We start from the raw sequence: 15884 nt of genomic DNA on the forward strand, positions 1-15884 counted from the left end.
GCCTGGGGGTGGGCTGAGTGGCCGTGGGCAGGGGTGTCCTAGGAAACGGGGTGACGTCTAGCTCACGGGGGAAACCACATCACCGGAGGCTGACATTGGGGTCCAGGCTCCCACTGGACACAGCGTCTCCGTCTCCTCCAGCCAGTGGGACAGGGTGGCAGCTCTGGTCACAGGGTCCCACCCTTCCCTCCCCACAGGGCTGGTGGGTGCAGAAGCTCCCCCTTCTGTCAGCCAGCAAAGCGGGGGGCCGGCGAAGGGCAGCCCCATTCCTGCAGGTTCCCCTGGGGGGTTGGCGGGGCACCTACTCTTTCCAGGTATCTTCCTACCTCCCTGAGCCCACCCTCCACATGGGACCCTAGGTACCCGCCCCCCCCCCCCCGCCGCAGGGGTAAGGACGCCTGGGGCGGGGCCTGCTGGGCAGTGGGCTACCAGGCCAGGTGTCTAAGGGGCCCGGGCACCTTCCCGCCACAGGCCTTTGGGGAGGAGGAGCCGGCCTGCTGACAGGAGCGCTCAGGAATGCGGCGTGGGTGGGGGGACTTCCCAGCCACCAACCAATCTCCACTTGTCCGGGACCCTGGCTTCCTGCTGCTCAGGCCTGAGCTCAGCATCCCAGGGTCAGGGATCAGGGTCGAGGGCCTCAACCTGAGAGGGGGACAGAGGCCTGAGGATGGAGCCAACCCATATGGCTTGCCGCCCCCCCCACCCCACTTCCACAGACGTGTCCTTCCCCGAGCCCAGCCTTGCTGTCTCTGCGGACTGAAAGCCTCCTCGCTGCTGGCGTCTGTACCACCGGGAACCTTTCCTCTGCGTGTTCCAGCCCGCAGCCCCTCGGGTTCCCGACGCGCGTCCCACCTGTGCCCTTCAGCGTGCACGTGGGCAGACAGACGGGCGAGAAGCTAAATGAGTCACCAAAAGTCCCGCAGATCCAAACTGCCCCCCCCATCTCCCTGACCACTCCGCTCTCAGGGTGTCCCCGAAGGGCTGGCGGCTTGGGTTGAAATTCATTACAATGAGTTTGGAGCCCCAGAGGCACGGGGTCGCCTTTTAGGCCTGCAGGCTGGGACTGAAGAAGTCACTTCTCTCTGGCCTGCACACCCCCCTTCGGCCCCCCACCCCCACCCCCATGCCTTCCGGAACATGGGGAAAATATTTTCGACTTGGCTGTAGAAAATCAGACCTCGGTGGGAAAGTGCTGGAATGATTACTCTTAAATCCGGGAATTTTCCTCTGGGCGGGACTGTTTATTCACTGAAGGGATGCCAGAGAATTTAACCCTACATTTCATTGTCCTCCTGGTATTTTCTTCCCCTGGGAGGCTCCAGACGGAAGAACCGAGGTTTTGGCAGCTGACAGCCCCGGCGCTAGTGAGCTAGTGAGGGCTGATGGCTGATGGGCGCAGTTTCGTTTCTTCGTTTGCAAATTGGAGCGGAGGGTCCGGACCCTGGGTTGAAAGCAGAACTCTACCTTTCAGAGCCCCTCATTCAGACCCCACCCACCTCCCCACCCCACAAAAGATCACAGCCCAGAGCCTTCTCCTCTGTGGAAAAAGAGAACTTGACTTTATTCAGAAAGTCTACAAAATACAGAAGGCGGATAACTCGCTTACTGTAAGTCAGAAAATAAATAAATTCTAGGGGCCGGGCGAATTTTTTTTTTTTAAACATTTTTTTGGTCGCTGTCATCCGGCTTTCCCTAAATATAAGATAAAATGTGATTTATCTGCAGATATAAAATATAAAGTCCAGCGCAGGGCCACACACCACTTTTCCCAAGGAGTGGGTGCTAGGTTTCTGGCTGGGGAGAATAACTTAGATTAGTGCAATAAATAAACAGCGGGGAGGGACAGCTGTATGGGGGAGGGGGCGCAGGGAGGGTGGGGGCTGGGCTTCCCAGGAGACTGGCAATAGATGACAGGGGCCAGCCCCCAAGCCAGGGTAGACATTCCCAGGGGGAGGGGTGGGACCCTTCCTTTCTCAGGACCCCCACCCCTGGCTGCAGGACTTCTGGATCTGTCTTCTCATCTTCCCACCTGCCACAGTGGGTGGTCACATCCTTGGTCCCCTTTCTCTTTGGCCAGCTCCTTCCATCTCCTCCACTGTATCACCTTCTCTGGCCCTCTACTTCTCTTCCCCTAACTCACAGAGGCAGCCCCCCGGGGCCCAGGGAGGCCCTTCCATCACCTTTTCCGGTCCATCCATGTCCACAATCCCCCTGACAATCCCGCCTGGATCCCCCCCGCTGGAATCTCGGGAGTAAGAAGACCTAGCTTTTCCAGCTCAACCACTAAGCCCAGATGGCCTTGGGCACTGGCATGGCTGCTTGGAGGCCTGTATTCCCGTCTGTTAACTGACCTTCACCAGGCCACTTCTGATGATTCTCCCAGCTTTGGAAAGCCAGGCACCCCGGGGCCCAAAGAGGAGGTGGGAGCATCAGCTTTCCAGCCCCAAGAGACATATAGAGCCTAACCTAGTCTTAAATCCTGGGGGAAGGAGGGGGGCGGCTATGGCACGATCTGAGCAAACAGTTTACAGAATGAGGGGTGGCCCTCTTCGCCCGGACAGCCCTTCTCTGATCTGCTCTGTACCCCATCCTCCCAGCCTAAGAAGGCTGGCCTCTCAGCCCCAAGAAACCCCAGCCTCCAGCCCCACCCTACCATTCTCACCAAAGTTGCCCCACCCCAGGGCCACCTATCGGGTCCTATAGGGGCTCCAACGAGGAAGACAGCAGGCTCGGGAGGGAACATGTGTTCACCACAAGGGCTGGTGGCTGCAGAGAAACAGGCACCAGGCACCGGGGACAGAGACCACTCTTAGGCACTTTGGGAAGGAAGAGGGGAGGGGGGGGGCGGGGGGCGGGGCTTGGGAGGGGCGGGCACTAGGAGCAGGCGGCGGGGGCGGGCCCGGGGGCGGGCCCCGGGGCGGAGACGGGGCCCGGGCCTGGGGCCGACTTGACGATGGTGATGACGCTGGCGGGCGCCACCAGCGCGGCGGGCCCGCGGGTGGCGGCCACGGAGCGCGCGAAGCCCTGCAGCGCCTCGCACTTGCCGCGCAGCGCGTCGAGCTCCAGGCGCATGGCTGCGTTCTCGCGCGCCAGCTTGTCCACCTCGCGCTCCAGCTCCGACTTCTGCTTCTGCAGCTCCTCTTTCTGGCACACGCGCTTCACGCGGCAGCTGGCCGCGTAGCCGCGGTTCTTGAGCGTGCGACGTCGCTGCTTGAGCCGCGTCACCTCCTCGGCCGAGAGCCCGCGCAGGTGCCGGTTCAGCTCGCGCACCGACAGCCCCATCAGCGCCTCGTCCGACAGGTGCGGCGTGTTCTCGCTCAGCTCACGCTTGATCTGGGGGACAGCACGTTGAGCGCATGGGGAGACTGAGGCCCGAGGTCGCACCCTGCCTCTGGGCCCCACCCCTGGGCCTGGCGCGCGGCAGGTGCCGGACACGGCTCACCGTCCATCCCCGTAGGCCCTAATGCGGCGGCCGGACTTGTTCCAAGGCCCCGAAGGGAGGCAAGGAATCCAGAAAGGGGAAACTGGGCCAGACCAGAATCTGAACATAAAAGGAGCCACCACACCAGGGCTCGGCTCACAGTCTAAGCCAGTGCCCCAACCTGGACTAGGCCAGCGAAACCTGGCCCAGAAACCACCTCTGAAGTCCTACAGCCCAGTGAGCATTGTTCCGATGGGGAAGCTGGCCCAGAGAAGAAAATACCCCCCTCCACCTCCCCCGGCACACAGGCTGTGATCAGGCCTCCTGCTTTCCGGCCCAGGGCCCTTCCGGGGGCCTCATGAACGCCTGAAGCCCGGCCACCCTTGAAGATTCCAGTAACAGAAGACGAAGCTGGGATGGGATGGGACAGTCAGCCTCTAAGCAAGGAGGGAGGGGGAGAACAGGGACAACAGGGACTATGTCCTCACCTTCAGGGCTTTGCTGGATAAGGGGTCCACAGACATGTTTTCAGAAGGTGCCCTCTGGGCTCAGACCTAGGAGAGAGAGGAGCCCAAGGTTACTTTCTCTTCTACTTAGAATAAAGCCCAAACTCACTACCTTGGCATTCAAGGCCTCTGCTGTTATGGAAGTCCTGTCATACCACCTTTCTCTGTCCCAGTGGTCCATTCCAGCCTCAGGGCCTTTGCACTTGCTGCTCTCTTGACTGTTCTCTTCCCTTTCATCTTCCCATAGTGACTCTTCATCATGTAGGGCTTTGCCCGATGTCACCTCTTCAAAGGGGTCTGCTAACCCTCATAACAATCACCTCTTCTGCAATTATTTTGTTTCATTCTTGGTTATCTGTCTCTGTCCCGCCTTTTCTCCACCAAAATGCAAACTCACGAGGATCGAGGCCTTGCCTGTTGTACTACAGCATCAGTGTGCCTAAGTCAGTGCCTAGCACACAGCAGGTGCTCAATAAAAATGCATCAAGCAAATGGATTCCCCTCTCCCCCAGCCATCCTTCTGCACGGGGTCCAAATATGTCTATTTGATTGTTTTTAACTTCTCACTAAAGTATAACCTACATACACCAAAGCACCCAAAATATATTTGGGGCACCTGGCTGGCCCAGTCAGTAGAGTATGTGACTCTGGATCTCAGGGCAGTGATTTTGAGCCCCACATGACATGTAGAGCTTATTTAAAATAATAATAATAATAAATGCACTAGTCAATGACTTTTTCAGAGTTCAACCAGCACCCCATCAAAATAAAACATATTGGGCACCTGGGTGGCTCAGATGGTTAAGCATCTGACTCTTGCTTTTGGCTCAGGTCCTGATCTCACCATTCATGGGTTCGAGCCCCACACCTGGCTCAGTGCTGGCAGCATGGATCTGGCTTGGGATTCTTTCCCTCTCCCTCTCTCTGCCCCTCCCCCACTCACACGCCCATGGGCACATTCTCTGTCTCAAAATAAATAGGGGCGCCTGGGTGGCTCAGTCGGTTAAGCCTCCCACTTCGGCTCAGGTCATGATCTCACAGTTCGTGGGTTTGCGTTGGGCTCTGTGCTGATAGCTCGGAGCCTGGAGCCTGCTTCAGATTCTGTGTCTCCCTCTCTCTCCACCCCTCCCCTGCTTGTGCTCTGTCTCTCTCTCTCAAAAATAAACATTTACAAATAACAATAATAAAAAAGAAATAAATAAAGTTGAAAAAACACATACCCCTCCTCCCTCTTCCCCAGCCCAAGCCTTCCTCACCAAAATTAAGCTTCTCTGCTCGGCAGCCACCAGCACTAATTCAGCACCCCCCGATCCCCCCACCCCCCCGGTCAGACAGGGCAGCCATACCTAAACTGATGAGGGGCCCGGTGGCCTTCAATGTATCCCCGTGGGCATAAAACCTCTATGTTCCTTCAGCAAATATTTACTGAGCATCTACGGTATGCCAAGCATTGACACTGGGGAGACATGGAGGGTACATTGTGGAGGCCAGCGCCCATTGCTAGGGGCCAGGAAGGCGACTGTCTCCCAAAGCCCCCTGTTAAAACAGCAGTCCTCTCTGTCCCCAGCAGATCTGATCTCTCCCATTCACTGTTAGCCTGTGCTTCCTCACCTGATGCCCCCACAGGGAGGCAGGACTAGAGCACAGAGGAGGGGGGGAGGGGGAGGGAAGATGCCCTGTGACCTGAGATGCAGCACCCTATCAATTCACATTAGCAGTGCCCCATATGATACCAGCAGGGGCAAATGAGGGCACACCCTGGTTTCTCAAGCTTTCTGCAAGGCACACCTCACCTCCGACACATCCCCACAGGCCCCGGGTGTCCCTGTGGGGAACTGGAAAGTGCACGGACTTGGGTGCCAGACACACCAGGAGCCTTTTGATGGTGCTTCCGCTCACCACCTCTGATTCTGGTAGATGAGATAACTGCTCTGTGCCTCAGTTTCCCCCACAGAACGCATTAGGCCACTCGTGTTATTTGTCCCTTGGGCCCCTCCCGTGGTTCCCATCTTTCTTGGGAGCAAAAGCCGAAGTCATCACAATGGCCCGCAACCCGCATGGAGTGGCTCCAGTGTACGCCTCTGACTTCAGCTTCTGCTTTGGCTCCCGTTCCCTTGCTCTGCTCCGGCCACACCCTCCTCCTTGCTGTTCCTCAACAAACCACGCAGGCTCTTCCCCAGGGCCTTTGCACCGGCTGTTCCCTTGGCCTGGCTTTCTCTTCCCCTAGAGGGCCACAAGGCTTGCTTCCTAGCTTCAGGTCTCTTTTCAAATCTCATGTTCTCACTCAGTTTAGAATTTAGAATTTAGAATCCCAGCCCTGGATACTCTCCTCTCCATCTCCTTTTCCTATCTCATATTTCTTCATGGTACTTTCCACTATATGTAATTGCTATTACGTCTGTTGTACCTGTTTGTTCAGTGTCTGCCTCCCCATCAGAGTGCCAGCTCCATGGCAGTGGACATTTGTCTCTGCCTTTGTTTTGTTTTGTTTTGTTTTGAATTTTTTTTTAATGTTTTATTTATTTCTAGGAGAGAGAGACAGCGTGAGCAGGGGAGGGTCAGAGAGAGAGGGAGTCACAGACTGAAACAGCCCCAGGCTCTGAGCTGGCAGTCAGTACAGAGCCCGACGCGGGGCTCGAACCCACGAACCGCGAGATCATGACCTAAGCGAAAGTCGGACGCTTAACCGACTAAGCCACCCAGGCGCCCCTGTCTCTGCCTTTGTGCAGGTGTCTGGGGCCTGGCACACGGCAGGTGCCCACTCAATCCTGCGGAATTACAGGTGGGATGCTTGGTGTGGCTCAGGCTGATGTGCAGATAAGCCCCAGGCTTCCCTGGAGGCCCCCAGCTCCTCTGGCCCGCACAGCCGGGGGCCCTGACGCCCCAGAGGACGGCCAGGAGGGGGACAGGAGGGGAAGGTGGCACTTGAAAGGATCCCCGGAGAGAGGCAGCCACCGTGGCCCTCGGGCCGGGAGGGCCCTCAGGACCACCCAGGCTTCTTGCAGTATAGCTGAGTTCCAGAAAGCCCCAAGTAGGGCCCTGGCCTTTCACAGACACTACCTTGAGACCCTCGCACACCACCCCTACCACTCCTAGTCTTCAATACAGGCCTCTTCCATCGTCACCTTCCCGCCCCGCACACACCTAGGGAGGGCCTAGAAGGCTCCTGGGCTGGCCTCCGTTCCTCCTCCACACAGCAACTGGAGGGTCTCTCCACCAGGCGACTCTGACCATGACCCAGATGAAAACCTTCCACGGCTCCTTACTACCCCTGGAACAGCGTCTATGCCCCGAGGATCATGTTCCATCCCTGCCTGCCTCCGTTTGGCATCGCAGTCACGCAGAATTGCTCTCTTTCACTTCCTCGCTCCCACACTCTGGCGTCTGGGCAACCCCACACCCTGTGACACTTCTCCTGTGACTGTATGTGGCAGACTTCTCCTCATCCTTCTGCCCTGGGCCCAAACAACTCCTCCTCCAGGAAGCCCTCCCTGACCGGTGCCGCCCACCCTAGTACCTCTTCTCCCCTATCTTGTGATCGTCTATTTCCTTGCTGTCTCCCCATCTGACAGGGACCGGGCCGAAGCAGTTCTGGGTGCTGAGGCCACCAGCACTGGGCCCAGCAGGGGGCAGGCGCTGGTAAGATGTGGGTGGGCAGTCCCTGACACCATGACCCAGCTTGTCAGCGTCTGAAAAGCCCAAGCCGAGCTGAATAGGGTCCAGGAGAAAACCTCCCTGGCTCTGGTTCCAATTCTTCCTCCGTTCCACCTGCCTCCTCCTGCCTGGCGAGGATGGTACCCAGACGCTAGGGAGATGGGAAGGGGCAAAAGCGATTCCGCCCTCACCATCACCATGTTTGGCCGCCAGGTGGGGGATGAGAAGGAAGGGGCACTGGATTGAGTCAAACGTGGGTTTGAGTCCCATCTCTGTCTTCCCCAGGCTGGGCGGCCTCGGGCAAGGCCCTGCACCTCTCTGGGTCTCCGCTTTTCCAATTCTTGGATCAGAACGATACCCGCCAAACAGGGTTTTGGAGGAACCAAGTGGTGTAGAACGTAGCGGTCAGTGAGCGCCAGGGGTTATTAGAATTGCTGAGTCCGTCCGGGAGGGGTCAGGCCGGTAGCACGCACTGACCTTGCTGTGACTCAGTGTCTCCTAGCTGGCTGGGGTCACACGGGAAAGGCCCTTGGAGAGCATCCAGCCCTGCATCTTCGCTTTTCCCAGGAGGAGGTGGACGCCCACAGAGGGCCATCTCTTGCTTGAAGTCACACAGCAGGTGAGTGGCTGCCTCCCTCCTCCCCCCGAAGTTGGGGGGAGCTCTGAACACGTGTAAAGGACCCAGAGCTGGACTGGACCCCTTTCATGCCAGTGATCTTCCTGATAGCCCTGTGAGGTCATGCCCAGTGTGGTCAGACAGGGAAGTCCAGGGTTACACACAGAGACACCCGACAGGAGACGCAGATTAGCTGAGAGCCCATTGGCCGCTGAGTGCTGGGGCTGATGCAGAACCTCGGAGGCACAGCCTGACCCTCAGGCAACAGAGGAATCTCTGGGCCTTGGTTTCTTCACTTGTAAAGCAGGGACAATCATAACAGTCGAAGTGCGCAAAACACAAGAGACTTAGACAAGGTCAGGAGTGGCCAATGGCTGGCTTGCCTCACCATCACCCCTCCTCCACTCTCTCTGCAGGCATCACTAATCAATCACAGCACTGTCCCCCACTGAGCTTGGAAACAGCCTGGGTAGGGGGGCGCCTGGGTGGCTCAGCCAGTTAAAAACATCCGACTCTGGCCCAGGTCGTGATCTTGCGGTTCATGAGTTCGAGCCCCGCGTCGGGCTCTGTGCTGACAGCTCAGAGCCTGGAGCCTGCTTTGGATTCTGTCTGCCTCTCTCTGCCCCTCCCCTGCTCGTACTCTGTCTCTCTCTCTTTCTCTCCCAATAAACAAACAAACAAACAAACAAATAAATAAACAAACATTAAAAAAGAAAAGAGACAGCCTCGGAATCCTTCTCAACACAACGCATACGACCCTCCAGAGCTGACCCAAGAGGCGGAACCTGTTGGCCACCCACTAGTCTATATAATGGCTGAAGTTCCCATCTGCTCAGCTGACTGGGATTCTAAACACTTTCAGTTTCTAGGGCCACTTTGAACCTGTGCTTCCCTCTTCTCCTGCTCTAGCCTCAGCCCCTTCAAGCAAACCCTGGATGTCAGCAGAGCCACTCGTGTTTGCTCAGGAATGCCCCGGCTCAGCAAAGTCAGGCCATCACCGAGGGCAAGTCACAAGAAGGGAGAACTGGCTGATAACCTCAGGCTTTCGCTCTCCAAGCCCAGGCCTGGGGTCGCAGGGCTCCAAGCCAAGGGGCGGGCCTCGGGCCAGCCCGTGGACCCTGGGCCTGAGATAGCGGCAGGTCCAACCACGTCTGTAACTGAGGCCACCACGCAACTGTTTGAGGGCAATGAAGGGCTGGGACCCTGGGACCCAGGGATCCTGACCCCCAGCTCAGGGCCCTTTCTTCGGTGCCAGCCACCACATCCCTGCCCCCCCTTCCCTTTGAAGCCAGCGGAGTTGACCTTCAGGGACCGCAGGTTCCTAACATTCTTTGGGAGGCCCGAAGAATGAACAGGAACGTATGCTCAGGGAGTGATTGACAGCTGGCTCGCCCAGTCAGCAGCCGCCAGCCCTGCGGCACCCCCGCCCTCCCGCCGGGGCCCCCTAGTTCACTGCAGAGACATCCTGTAGACGGCCCACCCACTGGCATGGGCTCCTCTCTAGCTGCTGAGCCGTTCTGCTTCCTCTGTGAGGACACAGGGAAAAAATGTGTTTTCCTGGGCCTTGGCAGCCAGCGCTGGTTGGAGCCTCCTCCCTGCTGGAAGGGGAGCAAAGCTGGGCGAGCCCAGCGCCCCATGGAAGCACGGCCCTTGCCTTCTAGCTCTGGTTCTGCCACCCACTCACACTCACCACGTGACTTCAAATCCGTCACCCCCCTTTCTCTGGGCCTCAGTTCCCCAACAGGCCAAACCTCCCCCGAGCCTATCGTTCCTCCCAGCACGGATCATTTAGGAGTTTTATAGAGTGTCAGATTCTGGTCTAGAATGGAGCTCCAAAACCACCAGCAGAGTGGAGGCCCTGGTAAAGGAAATCAGTGAAGGCTTCCTGGAGGCAGGGGCATGAGAACACAAACCTGAGACTGGCGGCCTTGACCATCCGTCTGCTCCACCTGCACAGCCAGGGACCACTTCCCCTTTTCAGCTGAACCAGGACCATAGCCGCCTCCTCACTGGCCTCTAGTCCGGCATGGCTCCACTGGCGGCCCTGACATCTATCCCCCACCAAGTGCTGTGAGAGGGACACACACCTCCAAACCTGCCCACGTTCAGCCCTTTCAAAACCCTGCAATGCCAGTCTTCCCTCCAGCTTACGCAGTGGGGGGCCCACATCTCCACCATATTCTCTGTCCACTCTCTCCCAGGATCCTCATGCTAACAACAAATGAAGGGACAGATAGTAAAGTCTACCATCTTTGTATGTTTCCCATAGGGACAAACATGGAGAGAAAGAGAGAGAGAGAGACAGAGAGAGAGAGAGAGAGAGAGAGAGAGAAGATGGTACCTGGGTCCTAAAGGGTCTGCTCACTTTTGAGAAACTGCTTCAAGAATCCTATAGCCCACTCGGGCTTCCTGCTTCACTGGAAGATTCCCAGACCTTTTTTCCCCAAGTGCTGTAGAGTCTTTTCAGGACATGGACCTAGTGCTCTTTCATTCATTCAATCGGCAAACATCCAGAAGCACCTACTCTGTGCCAGGCTTGGTGCTGGGTCCCAAAGGCCCAAAGATGAATCACAGCCCCTGCCCTGAAGGGCTTCATAGATGACCATCACTCCATCTGACAACCCAGCTCACTGGTCACCTCCTCAGGGAAGCCTCCCTTGATTGCCCTGGCTAAACTGGAGCCCTGTTTATATGCTTTCAAATCACAGTGCCTTCTGCCTCCTACTACTCATCTCAGTGATGCTTTTGCATTGAGTCTGATAGCTCTTCCTTCAACGTTGGCTCCCCCTCCTCGATTGTAAGCTCCAGAGGGATCCCGTTTGCCCATCATCTCACCCCAGAATCTGGCCTATGACAGGCTCCATCGCAAGGCAGTGTCAGGACTGAGGAAGGCACAGGAGCCCATGTTGGGTCCCAGACCCTAGGGAAGGCCCAGAGGTGATTCAGCAGGAGGTCAAACCTGTCAGTGCTAGCTCTCAGTCTGTGAGCCAACCAGCCACTTCCCCCTGCGCCCTGACCCCTGGCCCTGCAGGGGGATGGTTCCTGCGCAACTCTGAAGGATGGGCTGCCTGGTTCCCGTGCTTCTGGCTGCCACCTCCCTTACTCAAACCCTATACTCTTGGACATCCCTGGCTCCAGCCTGCGCCTGTTGACTCTTCTTTCTCTCCCATTGGTCCCCTGGAAAATAGGCTGCATATGGGGGCTGCCATATCTCCCCCATTCTACACCCATCCTGCCACCCTGCAGGTTGCCGAGTCCCCGCCACAGATGGAGACACCGAAGTTCTGAGCTGGGGAAGCAGGGCTTACTAGAGCTCAAAGATTCAAGCTTAAAAGATCGTCTGGTTCCTCACCCCGCCCCCCAAGTTCAAATACTGCCACCACCATCCCCATTCTGATGCCCTGTGGTTGAGAGGGGGAAGACAGAACAGGAGCAAAGATTCCCTATCCCCCATTCTGGTCCACACTGCCGATGGGGAGGCGGGGCAAGTTCCAGGCCCCGCCCCTCACACATTGTTCAGGACCAAGACCACCTGTTCCACACTGCTTGTGGACCATGGCCGGCCCAGGGTGAGGACTCTGGGTCCCAGGGCTGGCCCAGGCCCTCAGCTAGCTCCTCAGGTCTGGCCATCAATAGGTCCGTCTGACTAATCCCACCTGGGAACTGAAACCACCCAGAGAGCAGAAACCAGCTCCACCCCGTTTGCCTGGCCTCACCCTCCCCGACCCAGCAGGTACAACCTCCAGAACTAGGACCAGCCAGGAGCCACGAAAGAGAGGAAGCCACGGATTCCTTCCTACTTCCCAGCTTTGTGGTGGGTTTTCAGGCCCTTCCTGTTCCTCCTGAGAGGAAGGGGATGAGCAACCCTGGGGGTGAAGGAGAGTCCCCAGGGTCTGCATTCCCCAGGCAGCTGGAACCTGGGGACAAGGGCAGAGGCATCAGGTGCTGGGGGAGGGGCACTCGTCTCACCCCCCAGCCCAGCCGGATGGGCCCTTTGATACTTCGCCCCACCCTAGGGCTGCAGGCGCCGGCTCTGGGCGGGGGACAAACACTGCAGTCACATGGCCGTGTCCCTGGGAAACTCCGGGGACAGCAAGGGCCTGGCCGAGGGCTGGTCGGAAGCGGACAACCCGAGGGAGAATTCTCGTACCCCCGTGTGACCTTGGAACTGGCCACTTCCCTCGGTCGGGTCCTTATTCCACATTATTCAGGCGGGCACAGTCTCCAAGGCACACGCAGGCCCCAGGGTCTTCACCCTCCGCCCCGGGAGCGCGCGGGCGGACACCACACACACACACACACACACACACACACACACACACTCACACACACTCACACACGCTCTCACGCACGCACAGGGCAGGATAAGCGGGACACTGGCCCGGGAACACATACGCCCGCCCGCCCTCGGACGTAAACAAACCGCGCACGCACTGCTCGCGGGCACCGGTCCAGGGACTGTTCTCACCGAGTCACGTACGTGCACACACCGCCCCCGGTCCCGCCTGGGCGGACGCTGACGCTCGTCGGCTGCGCTGTCCCTTCCTGCCCCGCGCGGCTGCCTCCCCGCGCGCTCCCCCAGAAGGGGCCCATCATTCCCGCACTCCGCCAAGCTCGCCTGGGCCCCGTCTCGGTGCTCCGGGTCCTCTGGCCCCTGCCCCTCCCCAGAACACCCCCCCCCCCACCGCCACCCGCCAGTCGTCCGGGGGAGGGACACACCAAAGCGCCGACGGAGCGAGCCCCGGAGCCCCGCCCCGGGCACGTAGACCCTGCCGCCTCGGGTTTCGGGAGCCAGCCCCCGTCTCGGACCCGCGTCCCTTACCCGCCTCTCGGCCCGCTTCGCCTGGCGCCCCGTGCACGCGCGGCTGCCGCTGCCGTCCCGGCTTGCTGTTCCCGCCCGCGCCCTCTGCCTGTCCGATTCCCCTCCGGTCCCGACCGCGGGTCGCTCCGAGCCGGGCTCCCGAGAGCGCAGCGCCGAGTTTTGTTGTGGGGCGGGCGGCGCGGGGGGCGGCGCGGAGTTGTAAGGCGAGCTTCCCGGAATTACTCACTCACAGGATTCCTTTCATTCATAAAAACCCAGTCATGCGGTGACGTCACCGCCTGGCGGCCCCTACGGCCCCGGAGCGGCCTCTCGGCTCTGTGCCCCGCCCCCATACGGGCCCGCCCCCGAGCAGGCCCCGCCCACACAAGGCCTGATCGCTGGGCCTCCGCGCGGCAGGCGTTCTCAGCCCTAGTTAGAGGCGGCTGGGTGCGTTCACGTGATACCTCGCGAGAGCCGCGTGGGCGGAGGAGTCATTTGTCTCATTTTGCAGTCGACAGTCCCGTACCTCTTCTCCTTTCAACCTACACCCTCTGCCTTGATGATCTCATTCAGTCTTGTGGTTTTAAATGCCACTCATATGCCCATGATGCCCAAAGAGCTTCTCTGAGTTCAAGACTGCCCACTCTGCACCTCCACCTGGGTGCCAGAGGAGGACCGCTAAAATCCACTTCCTGATCACCAACGCTTTCTCAGCTCCCCATACCCCCAGACTCCGCAGTTTCAGTTGTTCAAGCCCAATTCTAGGAGCTTTGCTCCATTCCTCTTTCTCCCTTCCTCCCCACGAGTCAGGCTGGCTCTCCCTCCAACGATGCATCTGCATCTGACCCTCCTGCCTCTGACCCCTCTTCCCCATCCCGTCATCCTACCTGGTCCGGGCACCATCAACTTACCTGGACAATGGCAGCAAGCTTCCTGATAGCCTCCGCACTTTGCTCCCAATGGCTTTCTTCACGCACCAAAGTTCTGAAAACAAGGATCAGATTGTTTCACACACTCCCCCTCTCTGGCTCAATACCCTCGATGGCTTCCGTTTGCATATAAAACATAAACTATACTCCTTTTGGTCTATAGGGCCCTAAGCCATCTGGCCTCTACCCAACTCTGCAGCCTCAGCTCCTTCCACTCTCTCCTCACCCTGCCACACTGCCCTTCTTAACTGTTTTTCCAGCACACCTAGATTATTCCTACCACAGGTCCTTTGCACCAGCTATTTCCTCTTCTGTTCACCGCCAGGCTCTTTCTCATCTCTCAGCTCAGCTTAGAGGTCACTGTCTCAGAGAGGCCTTTCCTGACTCCCTTAGCTGAAAGAGCCCCCACTTCAGAAATATGTTTTTATATTAACCTAGTATATCCCACAAGGTGTTACCTTGCTTCTATATTTGCTTACTATTTAATGTCTGTCTCCCCAACCAGAATGAAAGTTTCTTGTCTACCTTGTTCAACCACTGCATGCCCTGAGCCTAGAACAGCGCTCAGCACACAGTGAGCCCTCAATAAATGTATGTTGAGGAGATAAATGAGTGGAGGCTCAGAGAGAGAAAGTGACTTTAAAGTCACCTAGCTAGGAAGTATAAGAACTGGAGTTTGAATCCAGACCTGGTTGATTCCCGGTTTGGGGCTATACCCAAGTGAGTGGGTCCCAGTATAAATGTGAGGGATATATCAGTGCCTGGAGCTTCACTCAAAAGGGGCAGTTTTGGGGCGCCTGGGTGGCTCAGTCGGTTAAGTGTCTGACTTCGGCTCACGTCATGATCACACGATTCATGGTTTCGAGGCCCACGTCGGGCTCTGTGCTGACGGCTAGCTCGGAGCCTGGAGCCTGCTTCAGATTCTGTGTCTCCCTCTCTCTCTGCCCCTCCCTTGCTCACACTGTCTCTCTCTCTCAGAAATAAAGAAAACATTTAAAAAAATTTTTTAAAAAGGGGGGCAGTTTTGGGAGCACTTGAGTGGCTCCGGCGGGTAAGCATCTGACTCTGGATATCAGCTCAGGTCATGATCTCACAGCTCTTGGGATCAAGCCCTGCTCTGGGCTCCAGAACGATAGAGTCCTTGTCATGCCTTCTGGCCTCTGGGTCCATCTGGGATGGTCTCTCACCTCCGGAAAGCCTTGGGTTTCATATACAGATTGACCCACTAGCTTCCCAAGTGACCAAATGTGGTGGCAAATTTGTCTGACACTTAAAGAACTACATCCCCCAACAGATTGACCCCTTGCCCTACATTCACACATCTAACAGGACCATCACATTGCCCCTGGGGTACAAAAGTTCTTGACTTTAGAAACTGTGCCATTGTGATCAGTGGTCTTTCTCTCCCCCCTACCCCCATTTTTTAAGAGCTTCTCCAGAGCTGAGGCCATAGTAGGTGCTCAACTAGTGAACGAATCCCTGGTGGCCTGTGCAACACCCCCGGACACCTCGCTGCCTAAAGCCTTTGCTCCCATCCCCTGGCTGCCCACGGCAGGGAGTCAGACCCTCAGTGCCCACACAGCAGAGGCTGCTTCCCCAAAGACATTGTTCCCTTTCTGGTCAAGGTCAAGTGACATACAGCAATGTCATTTTTATTTTTTATTATTTTTTTGTTAAAATTTTTAAATGTTTGTTTATTTTTGAGAGAGAGAGAGACAGAACACAAGCAGGAGAAGAGAGAGGGAGACACAGAATCCAAAGCAGGCTCCAGGCTCTGAGAGCTCTGAGAGCTCAGAGCCCGACGCGGGGCTCAAACCCACAAACCATGAGATCATGCTCTGAGCCAAAGTCAGACACTTAACTGATTGAGCCACCCAGGCGTCCTGGCAACGTCATTTTTAAAAGTGGCAGCTCTGTGGCTTGAAAGGGGATTCCTACAGGACAAATCTAGGACAAT

At 57.4% G+C, this 15884-nt stretch overlaps 1 protein-coding gene across 1 annotated transcript; it reads right to left on the reverse strand.

Annotated features, from left to right (window-relative positions):
• Nucleotides 1-1536: 1536 nt before the first annotated feature.
• On the reverse strand, nucleotides 1537-13243 carry MAFF (MAF bZIP transcription factor F). The gene is made up of 3 exons (XM_039246171.1): nucleotides 13020-13243; nucleotides 3910-3975; nucleotides 1537-3333 (listed from the first exon to the last, which is right to left on the reverse strand). Exons 2-3 carry the CDS (start codon nucleotides 3943-3945, stop codon nucleotides 2875-2877), a joined length of 495 nt encoding a protein of 164 aa, XP_039102102.1. The 5' UTR covers nucleotides 3946-3975; nucleotides 13020-13243; the 3' UTR covers nucleotides 1537-2874.
• Between the last annotated feature and the right edge of the window lie 2641 nt (nucleotides 13244-15884).

The sequence above is a fragment of the Hyaena hyaena genome, unplaced genomic scaffold (genome assembly GCF_003009895.1).
Source record: "Hyaena hyaena isolate Hyena2069 unplaced genomic scaffold, ASM300989v1 scaffold_280, whole genome shotgun sequence".
NCBI classification, from domain to species: domain Eukaryota; kingdom Metazoa; phylum Chordata; class Mammalia; order Carnivora; family Hyaenidae; genus Hyaena; species Hyaena hyaena.

Coding starts and splice junctions, on each gene's coding strand:
- MAFF (XM_039246171.1), bottom strand. CDS start 3,945: ATGTCTGTGGACCCCTTATCCAGCAAAGCCCTGAAG. Junction 3,334..3,909: donor TATCCAGCAAAGCCCTGAAG/GTGAGGACATAG, acceptor GCTGTCCCCCAG/ATCAAGCGTGAGCTGAGCGA.